Genomic DNA, 14,524 nt, shown 5'->3' on the forward strand with positions numbered 1-14,524 from the left:
AGCTGCCTTGCACACTCTGATGTGGGCTTTTCATCTAATAGGCAACTGCACACAGCCTTTATAGAACCATTCACATTAGGGTTGAAAGGTTCCTCCAGCAACAGCCCCACAGTATGACTGGAATATCAATCCATCCTTTCCACCTTTGATTCAGCCCCCGCAACTAGACCTCCTTAGAGTAAAGAGGATGAGCAGGCTGCAGGAAAATACAAAGGCTGCAGGAAACGAAAGTGCTTAATAACAGTCCAGCTGTGGTGAGGAAGAGATTGTTATATTCCACAAAAAATAAGCCAGTGTTACTTTAATAAGAATGAGCTGCATTATCCTGAATGCTTGGGTTATTTCTATAAAAACACACCATAAGATGCATTTTGCATACATTATCCTATTTTTACTCTTTATAAAATGTCACTGTAGATATTCTTCATTACTTCATTACAAACATTCTGGGACAGATTCCGTATAAATATTTTCACACGTAGCTCTGTTTGGTCGCTTGCAACTCTCGCAGTGGAAACATCAATTCATTTGTTTGTTTGTTTTTATAAATTGAATAGGAAGAGTTCAGTGCACCTTTAATGCCTCCTGGTTTATTTCATCTTGGTAGGACTGCACGGCATTTTGACTTTTAGTAGAAATGCACAGAAAATGTTTCTACCTGTCAGTTTCATTTTATTTGGTATTTCACACAAGCATTTGCAGTTCAGCCTAATACAGTCTGTCATTCTTAACCACATGGGGATGGGTCATTTAAAGTCATCTTCTTGATCACAGCTGTAATTTTGTAACCAATGGGATATTTTGTGGGAACAGCTGAAAAACTAAAAATGGTGCAGATTGGAGAAGACAACTGGATTAAATAAGAGTAAACTGTTAAAATCTTTACCACAGTAGTGATTCCAGGTTTTTTAGACCAAAAAATCCCCAAAGAAAAGCAATTTCATAACTTTTACAAAGGTTTCATTTTAACTTTGTTTTTGAAAGTGAATCTGACTTTACTGCAGTTAAATGGATGAGAAATTATGGCGACACAGGTCGAAACGGTCCGATATGAAACTCCAAATGTGTTTGATAAATTTGTTTGTTCTTCTCGGTTGACTGGTGGCATTTGCACATTTATTTCTCTGACACTGTCATTTTTCTCCTTGTGCATCAAGTCATCAGAGCGTCAGGGCCATTACCTAGCTGGCTGTCACCAGCTGTCACTAGAGCTAAAATGATCAGTAGATCGAAACAAAAGCAATCTGCAACACTTACAGTATCCGCATTCCCAAAGGGCAAATGCCCAGTAGTCTTTTGGTGTATTTTCCCTCCTAAAATCAGCTGCTTTTATTTTTTATATATCATGAGGTAGCGAGTATCTCTAAACGCTTTGGAGTGTTGGTCAAAGCAAACAACTTATCTGAAATGAGCTCACTGACATAATCTCTGTGCTCCCGAAAACGTTCTAGTCCATCAAGGCATTGACAGAGGACCTGCGTGGTGTCCTGTGCGGTTTTACACTGGGATATTTGCAGTGTATCCTTTAGATGCCTTGGGCTTCAGGGCGAGGCCTCCTGCTTGTTCCTGCCTTGGGCTCATTGTTGTGTTTCTCAGCTCGTTCCCGAGCCATTTTTGAGGTGTGGTAGGGCCTTATGTCTTGCTGCGGCATGTTGTTGCTCTCTGGGAGTGTCATAGTCATGGTTGGTCTGCCAGAACTGAAGGATTCTCAGCAAAGCATTGCATTCTTCACCAGAGAGCAGTGTTATTCTCTTTACCTGGGAGTGGTTTTACTGTTTCGACTGGTGAGTGTATAGCTTCTAATAAATATCTATGTTCTGACCATTATGGCATTTTTTTATTTTATTTTACTGAATCTGTATATATTCAGATAATCTGAAATGACTTTCTCCGGTGTCCTGTATAAAATATGCGTTTTACTCTGTTGAAGACGAATCACAGTAAGAAAAAGAGGGAAGCAGAGTAGCATACTTGATGTCATTTCAATCCTATCAGTATTTGCTGGATATCATTCATCACTGTGTCCCTTTGTGAAATGAGCTCGAACGTGAAACACTGGTGAAGAAAATGGTCTAACTTCCATCACTCTGTCATTCAGTCTCTCTCAAGGGGAGAAAAACTGCTCTGTATATTACTGGTTGATTTATCTCCCCGAGCGTCTTCGCTGTCCTGTTTCTGCCGTGGAGTCTACGATAAAGTCCTGATCTCTTAATGGGGCTTTGCTATTCACCTTAACCTACTTGTCCCAGGCTCAGCTCTGTGTTTCCTTCCTAAAGAGGTTTAACCATAAAAGCAGGGTCGCTGCGCCCTCTCTGCATTATCACTCCAAGGAACTTCCTTACTGTAGGAGTACGTGTGAGTGGAAGTCTTCTTTTCTGCTCATCACTCCATCCAGGGTTCACTGTGCTTGCCGAAGGTGGTGGGTGGGTGTGCTAAGATGGCAAGAGAACTGAAATGGAACTCCCAGATCTTACCGCCTACGTGCCGTTCCTTCATAAAGACACCATTTCTTTTTAGTCTGGCTACCTGCCTTCTCCATGTCAGCATGGTTGTCAAGCTTTGTGTGATCTGCTGTGACTCATTCATCATTCTGGAGAGCACTGATGTTGCTCCACTTTCTTTGCAGATATGGCAGGGAGTGAACACTTTGCCGTTGCTTTAGATAAATGCATCTGCGCCCCTCTACGGCTAATGACTTCTCTTACTTTCCTGGAACACATCGTCTGAAAAACGAAAAAGTATTTTGTGGAACTCCTCTAGTGGTATAATAGACATGCTATTTGAATGCAAATTCATCATCTTTGAAGAAGAACTTAATGCTGCTACACGCTTTATGCTGCAAATGACCCAAGGATCACACCATTTTCCATAGCATCCATATCACTGAGATTGCCATTTCAGTAAAGGTGATGAGTTATTGTGTAAATCAAGTGGTATAACAGCAGGACAGAGATCAGTGGATGAACAAAAGAATAGATAACCGCAAGAGGAGAATATTGATAAAAGTCACACTCTCTAGTCCTGCCGCGCTGGTAAAATTCCATAGAAGCTGTCAGATTTTTTTTTTTTTTTTGCTACCAAATGGATAAACTTGACTGTGGAGCCTTTTGACCACAAGTAGTGCAATGGAATGTTTTGAGGTTTTTTTTCCATGAGTGGATCCCCTTTTCATTTTTACTGTGCACACAAGTGTGTGAAAGCAGGTTTTTGCTTCGAGCTTTACATACTCCACTATCCTAACTGCTGGTTGCAGCACTGTGGAAAGAATCGTAGCAATATGTGAGCAGTAGAGGTAAAAAAAAAAAAATACAAAAATAAAACTGGCTTTGCAGATGTTCAGTGGAAAAAGAAACACCTCAAGGACAAACACTAATTATAAAGCATAATGTTATTTTAACCTATAAACTTCTAATAACAAGGATGTCAGAATGTTTTGGCACCATGAATATATTTTTCTTTCAGTAAATAAAAGGTGATAAAAGGCTTTATTTAAAAATTACAGGAAAAAATAGTGCCATGCATGTGGTATAACAGGTAATTTCTATATTTGTGTCTTAATATCAGTATCTTTGTATCCCCATTTCTTTTTAAAAATGCAATAAGTGAATAAGTGTCCGTCTTCACAGCAGATTTTTTCTGATGTATTGTGCAGCAGAATCTGCTCTCTTCAAAGAGAATTTTTGTGGCAGAGTATATCATCATAGATCACAGAGCAGCTCAATCTGTTGGTCTAATGCTGGACAAAATACTCAGGTCAGCGGGACCTTAACAGGAGAGACCATCTATATAAGAATTCTATGGTCTTCTGGTTTTAACAGGCTTTTTGAGCCCTGCGCGGAGTGGAAATTTAGTTGTCTCATTCCACAATTTCTTGTATTTGTGATTGAGCTTATAATTTGGTTTGTCTCCAAGCAGCACCAGGACAGATGACAATCTCTCATCTCCTATACTACGAGTGTGTGTTAGCTCATCTTGGCTCTAATCATAGTTGGCAGTCTTCATATCTACTGAACACTTTGCTATCTCCTAGTCAGCAGGCACTTTACAATGTTCATGGCTGCTTATTGAAATGTCAAGGCTGGACAATAAGTGGAGATGTATGCAGGCAATGTTAATTAAAGTTTAATGACCTCACTTTATTGTCTGTCATTACATGATAGAATATATTATAAAAGGTCACCCCTGTTCCACCTTTCAGTACCTTTCTGCATGGCTAAAATGCATTGCTTTCTGCTGTAGCACATCTTGATATGATACCTGATATCTACTGCAGTGCACTAATGCATTTGCTTTCTGTTTTATTGACCAAAGCCATTTCCTGCTTGCCGAAATATATTTACACTCTGCATGAACATACCAAATGCCAAACATCAGTGAAGGTTTGCAAAAACAGCATAAGAAGCTTCCTCCAACATAACTACAGCAGATAATGATAACGCAGATTTTTTTTTTTTGGTTTTGTTTTGGAGTTTTGTTTTTTAATGACTGATTTATCATGTTACAATTTCATTGTTCCTTTTTAAGATAGTTCCTAAAAAAAAAACATCTGATGTTTCCATATTTTTTTATGCATTTGCTCTTGGCCAGCACAGTGAATTAAAATACAATACTGACACAAAGATGTGGGCCACGATGAACTGAGAGGAACTGCAAAGAATTCCCTGTGGGTTCATCTGTATGAGTCACACCTCTCATAAATAGTCACGTAGCTGATCATTCATATAGTGCATATTTTTGCAACAGAGAGTGTGACATTTCTTGCTTTGCAAGCCCTCTTTCTCAGCTGATTTTGTATTTTCTGCTAGTGTTTGGCCCTTGAAATGCTTATATTCAGTTCTGCAGTGTGTAGCTGTGCAATCATATATTAGGTTTGACAACTGGCAGAATTTTCCATGCCACATGACACGTTTCTATATCGATTTCTCCCTTTCCCAGCAGTAGCAGCAGCATTAATAGGTTTCGCTTCCTGCCACTGTGAACATTGACTTTATATTGGCAATATTTCACAGCGAGCACAACACTAACATCCCAACATCACATTAAAGTCTTTGCACAGTTTTATTTTTGTGGAAGGTTGATTTGCCACGCGATTGCAGTTTCATCTCGTTTCTCTTGTTCACTCTTGAAACATTCGTTTGAAGGTCTTGCATTTCAGGTTCTTACATTTTCAAATATCACTGAAGATGGAGTACTCGGCTAACCCTGGCTGGCCTCTTCACATTGACCTCCCCCCTGTCAAGCACACAAAAGCCTCAGTCTTCATTTTTATGCTTGACTGAACATGATTTTTTTTTTTTTGGCATTTTATTTCTCTGCTTACAAAGTGTTTGGATTAAAGCAATTAAAAGTTGTTTAATTTTCACAGTTACAGAGTTGTATGCTTCCATTTTCTACATTAAAAAAACACAAGGAGGCAGTACAAGAGAACATAGCTTATAGTGAACCTGCAATGAGGCACTATATTTGTACTGCAGAATATGCAGGTTTATGAAATAAATACACGTTTAGTGTGCAATAACAAGAGTAAAGAGTATTACATGTTTCGTGGAAGGCATCCTAATAGGTATTAAACTAATTATGTTTTTGAGTTTTTCAAAAGTTTGCTTGAGTATTATGGATTAAAAAAGTTAAGTTCTGCCAGGATTTCAGCAGATCAGTTGTTGGATCAGCTGAAATCCTTCTAAGCATCCACTTGAGAAATCTCATTCAGAGTGAGCTCATGAATCTGCTTTAACTACAAAAACTGCAAGCTTCTTTGCAACTCACCTTCACCCCAGCTTCTCTTTTGAGGATATATCTGACTGAATCAAGACCATTTGTCTTGCTCTGTAGTTGAAGAGGTGTGCTATTCCCTCTTTATGCTTTACATAGATATGTTTGAAACAGCATTTGGATTCCTCCATCAGCTGACTAAAAGGGGAAACAACTGACTATGCTATGGGTAATAAATAGATCTCTCTATGCCACTTAATGGACAGGCAATGGAAAAGTGGAAGCTGATACAGGAAATCTTTAAGTCATACCAATAGACCGTATAAAAGATGGACGTAGCTACTGTGACATCATTCACCAGTTTTTTTTTTTTTGTTTGTTTTTTTTAGTTTAATAGCCTTGAGATGAGATTTTTTTCCATCACCATCTTGAAATGTGATTTGATGACAAGAGACAAGTCTAACTGTGAAACCTCACACTCATTGGCTAATGGCTTTCAAACACAAGGTGGAAGCCAGTGAGCATATCTCTGATAGTCCTTGTTTTTGATGCTTAGATACTAAAACCCACACTTAATGAAACCGTGGTCCTTCTCCCCATTTCTCCTCATTACCCTCCATTGATGTTTCCAAGAGTCATCTAATAGTTAAACTGTGCTTTTACTGAAGCTCTGGAAGTGTTCAGTCTAAGAAACTACAACCGACTGTAGATGGGTAACAGTATTTATTTGAAAGACAGGACAAAAATTTAAATTGCTCTTGAATTGGGAGATTTCCTCATATGTTCCCCAATGCAGCTGGTATATTCAGCATTAATTTAGAAATGCTAATATCCTTGCTGTCGTTGCCATGGCAGTTGATGTGCTTCATGATGTAGAAAATTTGCTTTTGCTGTACAATTACTCTGTCTCCCCTGGGCATCCCTCCTCAAGTACGGTGCCATTGTTCTCCTTTTCTTAGCAGCAGCTACAGTGGTTGGTGTTCATAGAAGAGATGAAATGCTGTCTTTCACATCATCTGGGACCTAATGATTTCTTGCTATTTTTGTCCTTAACCTAGTCTGTCAAGTTATCTGTATTGATCTCTCAGAGATGCATTATCAGTTACAAAAAGATTAGTGCTTAGTCTCAAGGCTACAAGGAGAAAATAACATATCAGGCTTATCCTTGTAACTCTGAGTGATTTGGCAAATATAAGCCTTCCGGTTATGCTGAAACTCGATACTTCATTGCTTTTAGAGTGTTAGGTAAGTGTTGGCAAGCTCTATAGCTTTAGAAAACTTCATAAATCAATGTAATTTCCTGTAGTTTAGCTAAAGCTGTCAGTTGTCAATCTTATCATTTATCTGTTTTACTTGACTCAAACTGGGCTTTTTTTCTTGTTTTTATTTCCAGCTCCTAGAAGGCAGTTTCACATCCCAGGTCAGCCATGAAGTCGATGGGCTTATCTTCCAGCCATGTGGGGTAAGCCTTCAACAGAGTGTGACAGTTTGTCATTTTTCAAACCCTTAGTCCCGTTGCTGCAGGTTGATTGTCAGACTCTGCTTTGTCTTCCTACATGCACATACAAAAGAATCGAACAGCTTGTCACTACCACCCACCGTTTGTCACTCTCTGTGCCAGTCTTGCCCTCGGTTATTGTAAAGGAAACGGCAATACATGAATTCACAGGCCTTCCTGTAAGACAGTACGCAGTAAACTTGACACATAGTGTTTTCTGTTACAGCCTAAACGAACTTGGTTGAAATACGTATTTGCTTGGTGTTACGACAGCAGAAAATCCTATGGTGGTAACACTAAAACACCTCTTTTCATCATCTGCAATCGACTCAAGGACTTCTAATCCACTGCAGTATATTCTACTTTTGCGAAATAATTTACAAACATTAATGCAGAAAGACCCTGGACTGAAGTTTTTATATTTTACAAAAACTTCTGTCCAATTTTCAACACCATTACAGAACCACCATGGTTTTATATCGTCTACGCCAAATTCTGACCGTACCTTCCTAAAGTAGCAGGAGAAATCGAGACCGATCCGACCATGTAACATTTTTCCAGTCTTCTGTTGTCCAATTTAAGTGAATTGTAGCCTCTGTTCTTGTGTAATGGGAGTGGCACCCAGTGTGTCCTTCTGCTGGTGTAACACATCAGCTTCAAAGTTTGATGTTTTGTGCATTCAGAGATGACCTTCTGCACACAAGGACTGTGCCATATTAAATTGTCCATGAAAATACCAGTATAAATGTTTACATGACATAAACGTCATCCTCCAACCAGGCTGTGAAGAAGGAGACACGAAAAGCTGCTGATGTGTGACCCAAATGTAAAACAAGTGACTCCACTTGTTTAACTAAAGGGTTAAGCAGTTATTTTATACTTTTACTTAAAAGTTCCAGACAAAACACTTCCTAGGCTACTTTTGTGCTTGCATTTGACTTTGTGCAATAGTAGTGACAAAGCATATTGCACTAATGGTAGCTTGTGGAAATAGATTTATGCTTTGAAATAGGTAGTGTGTCATCAATGACAGCAGCTCACTAAAAAACAAGGGTGAAAAGCCCTTCATTTTGTTGGCACTAATAAATAAATGTTTCTGCCTGTAAGCTACAGTCATGATAATGTTGCTCCGTTCTTTTTTTTTTTTTTTTTTTGTTAAAGATATAAAGATATATATTTATTAGGGGTGCAACGATACACAAAATTCACGGGTCGGTTCGATACTTTGGTGTCACGGTTCGATATTTTTTCGATTACAAAAAAAAATGTTCATGCCTTTTTAATTTGTCATTTATTAAAATTATAAATATATATTTTAACTCAAAAGTACAGTTTTTAAATTTAATGTTGCTGAAACAAAAAAGTAATAAAAGAAAAAAAAAAAATCTCAGGGCTCGCAAAATTTCAAAATCCCTGGTAGCCCTTCGGGCAGGGACTCCTCAGTTTTTGGTAGCCCAAAATAAATTTAAGTAGCCCGAATAAAAAAAGAGAGCAATTTTTTGATTGATGTTTTGTTTCCTGTTTTGTTTCCTTTACAATATTATACATTAAAGTATATTATTGTAAAGGAAACAAAACATTAATCAAAAAATTGTTGAAAAACAAATTACAACATTGTATAAAAATTACAATCATCAACTCAAATACTTGGTTCTAATTGAACAGAAATTTCTATAAACTTGTAAGAACTGAGTAGGACATGAATCAGTCTGTGTCAGATCCTGAATTTGAAATTTCCACTGAAGTCACGGGTAAGAGGCAAGTGGAACCAAGATCTAGGACATTTGCTTTTTGAAGTTTGCAAAGACTGCTAAATTTTGCCAGTGGTAGTTCACTCTTTGCAACATAGTACGCTGTTCTAAACAGATTTTTCAGGTTTATTTTTAGTATGTTATTTGCAATTGGTGTTTGTTCTGGGAAAGATATTGCAGACTGAGCAATAATGCGTTTCTTGCATTTCTCATGGGTTCTAATGGGGGCCTTTCTTAAAATGACTGGTCCCAGTAACAAAGGCACTTGTCGACTCAGAAATCGAGGGAAAACCAACAACATACCCAGCAGAACATTATGTTATTTACACGGGTGCACATAAGTGGTCCGCATGTGCGCATTCGCTGTCAAAATAAAAGACGCGCACCAGATAAGAAGTTGCAACGCGCGTTTGCGTCCATATAAAAAGCACTGTTTTTGTCCGCTAGAGTGGGATTTTCACGGCACATTCTGCACCACATCTCTGTGCGTTCATCATTTGTTTGAAGCCAGCTCACCTCCTGCAACCACTTTTCCGAGAATACGCGCTTCTTTTGTGGTTCGGACTCCTTCTGACATTTGTTTGGAGGTGGAGGAACACCAAAGTAATTGCTTAAAGGAGCTTCTTCGACATCTTTAAGAGTTTTAAACAAATGTCTGTCCTCCTCCAGAAAATCTTATGTACGCAAACTCGCGTTGCAACTTCATATCTTGTGCACGTTTTTTATTTTGACAGCGAATGCGCACCTGCGGACCACTTATGTGCAGCCCCGGTTATATAGCTCATCATATTGCAGCCACAGAAATTCTTTTGTCCATGAAACCATAAAGCTGCACTTTCTTTTTGCCTTATAGTCTGATTTGTCATAACTTTTCCGTTTTGTGGTAAGCTTTTCTTTGGCTGTCACTTCTTCACCCTGACCTGTCTTATTTGGCTCAGCAGAACTAAAATATATATCCTGCTGCTTTTACACACGCACTCACATAAGCTCAGCGATTCTCTGCGCGATCAACCTCTCACATGTTTAAGCTTGCTGCCGGAGATTTCACTTGTCATGTTTGCATAGTAAGCTAAGGATTGATAAGACGATGTCAGAGGAATTGGTGCGCAAATTATCGTCACTCACCAATCAGTGCTGTCGCTCTCTATACACAGTTCGCGCGATTGCAAAGTGAAAGCAAAAAACAAGCGCAAATTCAAACGCGATTTCAATATGTCACATATTGACAGTGGCTCACCGATGCCAATGACATAATTACCCAGCTACATTTCCGAAAGAATGCAAAAGCATTGACATATTTTTCCTTCCTACGATAGGCCTACGGGCAGGGCAGAGATAGATTTTGGTAGCCCGACTGGGAAAAATCGCTAGCCCCAGGACGTCGGGCTAGCGATTTTGCGAGCCCTGTATCTGATCAAGAAATCACTCATCTTTGGAAAAGAGAGTTTATTACAGAGAAATGGCTCTTTCCAAAATAAAAGCTATACTATGCTTCTTCTGGGCTATATTCTCAGCAGCATATTAAACAAGTTGCAAGTTTGTATTGTGACCCCCCACATTGGCCGCGTGCTTATTTAGCTTATGCTGTTTAGTCATGTGGAGCTGTTAATGCCTGGTTTAAAATAGGCCCATCTGGTAAAAGCTGGAATGTTTGTTAGAGAGTGAAGGGCAAATAGATCAGAGTAATAGAGTTTTAGATAGATTTTTGTTTATTTTGTTTATAATATACAGAATGACCCTGCTGCCAGGTCGCCTCTGATAGCATTGATTGCAAAATGCAAAAAGAGAAAATGAAATCCATTTGCAATCTTATAATCCAAAGTGCGTGACCAAGTTGAATGTTAGTATTGTCTAACTAAATGTAGCTATGAATATTTTATTGTTTTGAGTCATGTACCAAGTAATGTTTTTGCTGTTTCGTATTCTGGGCACAATTTCGAGCGGTGAGGGAGTTTTTCCTAATTACAACAAGAACAGCAGAATGTTCTTGGCCAGATTGAATCCAGCTTGTTTTCATGTAAAGAACTGGGCAGCCATCAGTTTCATTACAGGGATAATTGGTGTTAATGTTTTTTTGTTTAGACACCTGCTTATCTTTGGTTTTGACTCTGGAAATATTTACCATGTGTGAGTGAGTCAAAGGTAAATAGCAGGGAATGCAGATTTTACTTTCCAGTTTTGGTCACTGCCTATATATATGAGGAACATTTTGGAGACTTGCCTACTTACTCACAGATTACAACTCATGATTATCAAGATTTCTTCTAATGTACAGTAGATCATTTACATGGAAGTTAAAAGCTTCTAAAAATCCATTTCTGAGGGTTTTCCTGAAATTGGTACCATAATGAGGTTCTGTTCCCATTAGCATAGCTATGTGGAAGCCATTGAATTGCAATTAAGCTGATTTATATTAGAGCTATCATAGTTAAAACCTCATTGTTTCCTAACAAATCTAGTCGACACACAAAAAAGAGATGTAAATTGTGTAATAAAAGCCAACATTTTTCATACAAATATGCAACTATTTAAAAGAAATAGGGTGACACTGGATTGCTTTCTTTAGGCCTCAGACACGCATGACTAGAATTCAGTCGGTCGCCACAAGCAGTTTCCATTTCTGGTTTTAAATGCTTACGGAGTAGTTATTAAGTGTTTACAGACAAGTCACCAACTAGGGGCAATCAAGGCAATCTGCTCATGACCAAAGCAATCTCAAGGAGGTTTTTGTTGCAGTACTTAGTGATTGCCAGCAACCTTCAGCAGTCCGTCGCCATCTGGTTGAGGAATGTATGTTTTTCCTGGTCCTCCCTGCCTGACCGGTCTCTGGGCCTGTGTGACTGGGACCTAAAGCTGGAACTGTAATTTCAGACGATGAATGCAAAGGTCCATATAGATGTCCTTACGCCTGCCTGTTTTTTGTGATCACGTGGACTCATCCACAGACATTACATCACAGTGCAGCAGCTACACATGCGCCCCAGGAGGCAGACTTCAAAGTTCTAAGTATAACAAGAACGACTACCTGGTCGTCGGGTCTCCAGTTGTCTGAGTCTGAATCTTACAGATTTTTCTCTGGCTACAAAAATTAAATTCAAATTCACTTAAATTGAGAGAACCACGAAAACTAAACTTCACTGGTTAATTGTTGGTGAGCATAATTTCTCTTTGTTAGTCACAAAAAAATAAAATATTAACTCTGTTGTAAAGGGAATTCTCATTGAGATTGCAGAATCAACACAATAGGGCTGCAAGCCTGCAAATATAACCTGAATTCTAAATCGATCATAGATTTAACCACAAAACACAGTCGGTGTGTTTCTCCCTCTTGCTGTTTTTCATGATTTAAGAAGTAATTATCATTTAGGATAACTGTAGCTATACCCGTTTTGTAGCCACAGTTCTCAGGAAATCTGGCAAAGAAATTTACTGGAGGCAGGTTTACACAGCTGCACTTTTCCTCCACCATCTGCATTCCCAAGTAGTTTCACAGAGCCTGTTTAATTGATGCATCACTGTCTCAGTCAGTATAGTGCAATAAATTTCTTATGTTTTGCAGGTGTTTTGGTCCTTCAGCAGTATCATCTTTCCAATTTCAGTTTTCTCCTTTTGATTTGCATTTGCATTTTGGTTCTTTATGAATGTGGTTGGGTTACTCTTTTCTCTCTCATGAAAGAAAGAATCCCGATTAGATCTAGGGTTTATTCTTTCTGAATTTGTTTTTGTTTTTTAACTCTTTGAAAGATTGTTCTGTTATATTATATTATCCTTATCATTATTTATAAATTATTTACAGTCTTTATCAGAAATTGTTTTGGAATCAGAGCACTACGGTTTTGTTTTGTTTTTTTATTGTGCAGCTAGTCATTGATTTATGATCATGTAGTCATCTGCAGCCTCTGTGAAATGCGATATGGAGGAGGGTGTTGAAAGCACACTGGCTCCTTTGACGTCACTATGTATGTGTCTGAGAATTTGAAAAACCTTCAGAGGAAACGGCCACATCATCTGCATCCCAGTCATGGATTAGGACGATGCTGTCAACTGGGGTTTGTGATTTGTTTTGGCAGCCGTGGTTTACAGAATTGAAATGATTGCTGTTCAGCAGCCAGGAAGGGAATCATCAGGTGCAAATGATCTCCAATGAGAAAACTGATTGCATAGACAGGTCATTGTTCAAACAATTTGTTGTCAGGTGCCTTTTTTCACTCCCTCCCCTGTATAAGTCTCACCTTTGAAATGGATAGAAGTCCTTTCACATCACTGAAAGGCTGTGCACTGTAAGAGAGATTTTTTCCAAGTGTCTGTACTCAGTTTGATTCGTGATTGAATCGTCTTTTAAGAAACGTTCTTCAGCTGTTTCACATATCTGCGAATGAAATCTTGCCAAACTTTGAAGGTCAGCAGCTACTTCCTCCCTGCAAAGCCAGGCAAACTAATAGGCTGGGACCCAAAAAGATGACAAGTGTTTGACTAAATGATGACGCAAATAGAAGGGAAATGGAAAATATTATGTAACAATGTCTGTTTTTATTTATATTGAACAAATTTCTATCCATCTGCTCTAGACGGAGATAAATAATTATGATATACTTCTGCTTTAACAGGAGTTGATTATTTAGCATGCATCTAACCACTCCAAACAGCGTGATAGTAGCCTGGGTACAATCTCAACAGTTAATAATAAAAGATGCCATCACTAGGGTTGGTAACAGGCACAATGCTATAAACACTTTGGACATAACACAAATAGGAAAGCTGTGCACCTGCTGTTTTGAGGTCTATTTGAAAATAGTCTGCCGATGTCTTACTGTGTGCTGAAAGCACTATAGCTCCCAGTTTCACTATTTTATAGCACCCTAGAACAAAAGTTATAACTAAAAAAAACAGTTATACCACTTCAAGTTGTCTTTCTGTGTTCTGGATATTAGAGAATAAAAATAAACAAATCTTTCCGTGTTGCAGTACTTAGATTTTGGATAACAGAAGAGTCTTTTCTTCTGGTGCGTGCAGTATAGATGGAAAACTAGCATCAAGGTGGAAGTGAATACTGATATGTAATGGCCTGCACCAAATAAAACGTGTTACCAGAGATGAATTTCCCTCAGATGTTTACAATGAAGAATTAAGTATAACAGTATGGAAAGGGCAGATAACCCTAAGTTGTAGACAACTTGCATATTAAAGCTACAGGACCTCCTCAGCCATGGAAACCATATCATGAAGCTCCTGACACAGAGTTATTATGCTGATGTTAATGCCAGAGAAGGTTTAGAACTCTAAAGTTACTGAGTCGGGGATGTATGAAGGACTTGAGCACATTATATGGTTGCGAAATGCTTCCACTATACAATAATACCACTTGCGTTTGATCGAGGACTATATAAGGGAGGTGGCAACCTTTAACAATATCACGCTCAGATTAACCCTCTCAAGGCAGGCGTTGCCGATTTGCAACAGTTAAAAACTAACAACCTGAATACCCCACATACATAATTTATTAGTTTTTTAACTCAGAAGTACCACTGCAGGGCTTGGTTGTGCATTAGCAACAAAAAGTTTA

General features: G+C 38.6%; 1 protein-coding gene across 1 annotated transcript in view; it reads left to right on the forward strand.

The window, feature by feature from the left end:
* rngtt (RNA guanylyltransferase and 5'-phosphatase) overlaps window positions 1-14,524 on the forward strand; it is a 105,944-nt gene that overhangs the window by 56,237 nt on the left and 35,183 nt on the right. Inside the window, exon 12 of the mRNA XM_040018339.1 lies at window positions 7,106-7,174. Within this exon, the coding sequence (XP_039874273.1) occupies window positions 7,106-7,174 (69 nt within the window). The remainder of the gene's footprint in view (window positions 1-7,105; window positions 7,175-14,524) is intronic.

Source organism: Simochromis diagramma, unplaced genomic scaffold (assembly GCF_900408965.1).
Source record: "Simochromis diagramma unplaced genomic scaffold, fSimDia1.1 OVJJ01000802.1, whole genome shotgun sequence".
NCBI lineage: Eukaryota > Metazoa > Chordata > Actinopteri > Cichliformes > Cichlidae > Simochromis > Simochromis diagramma.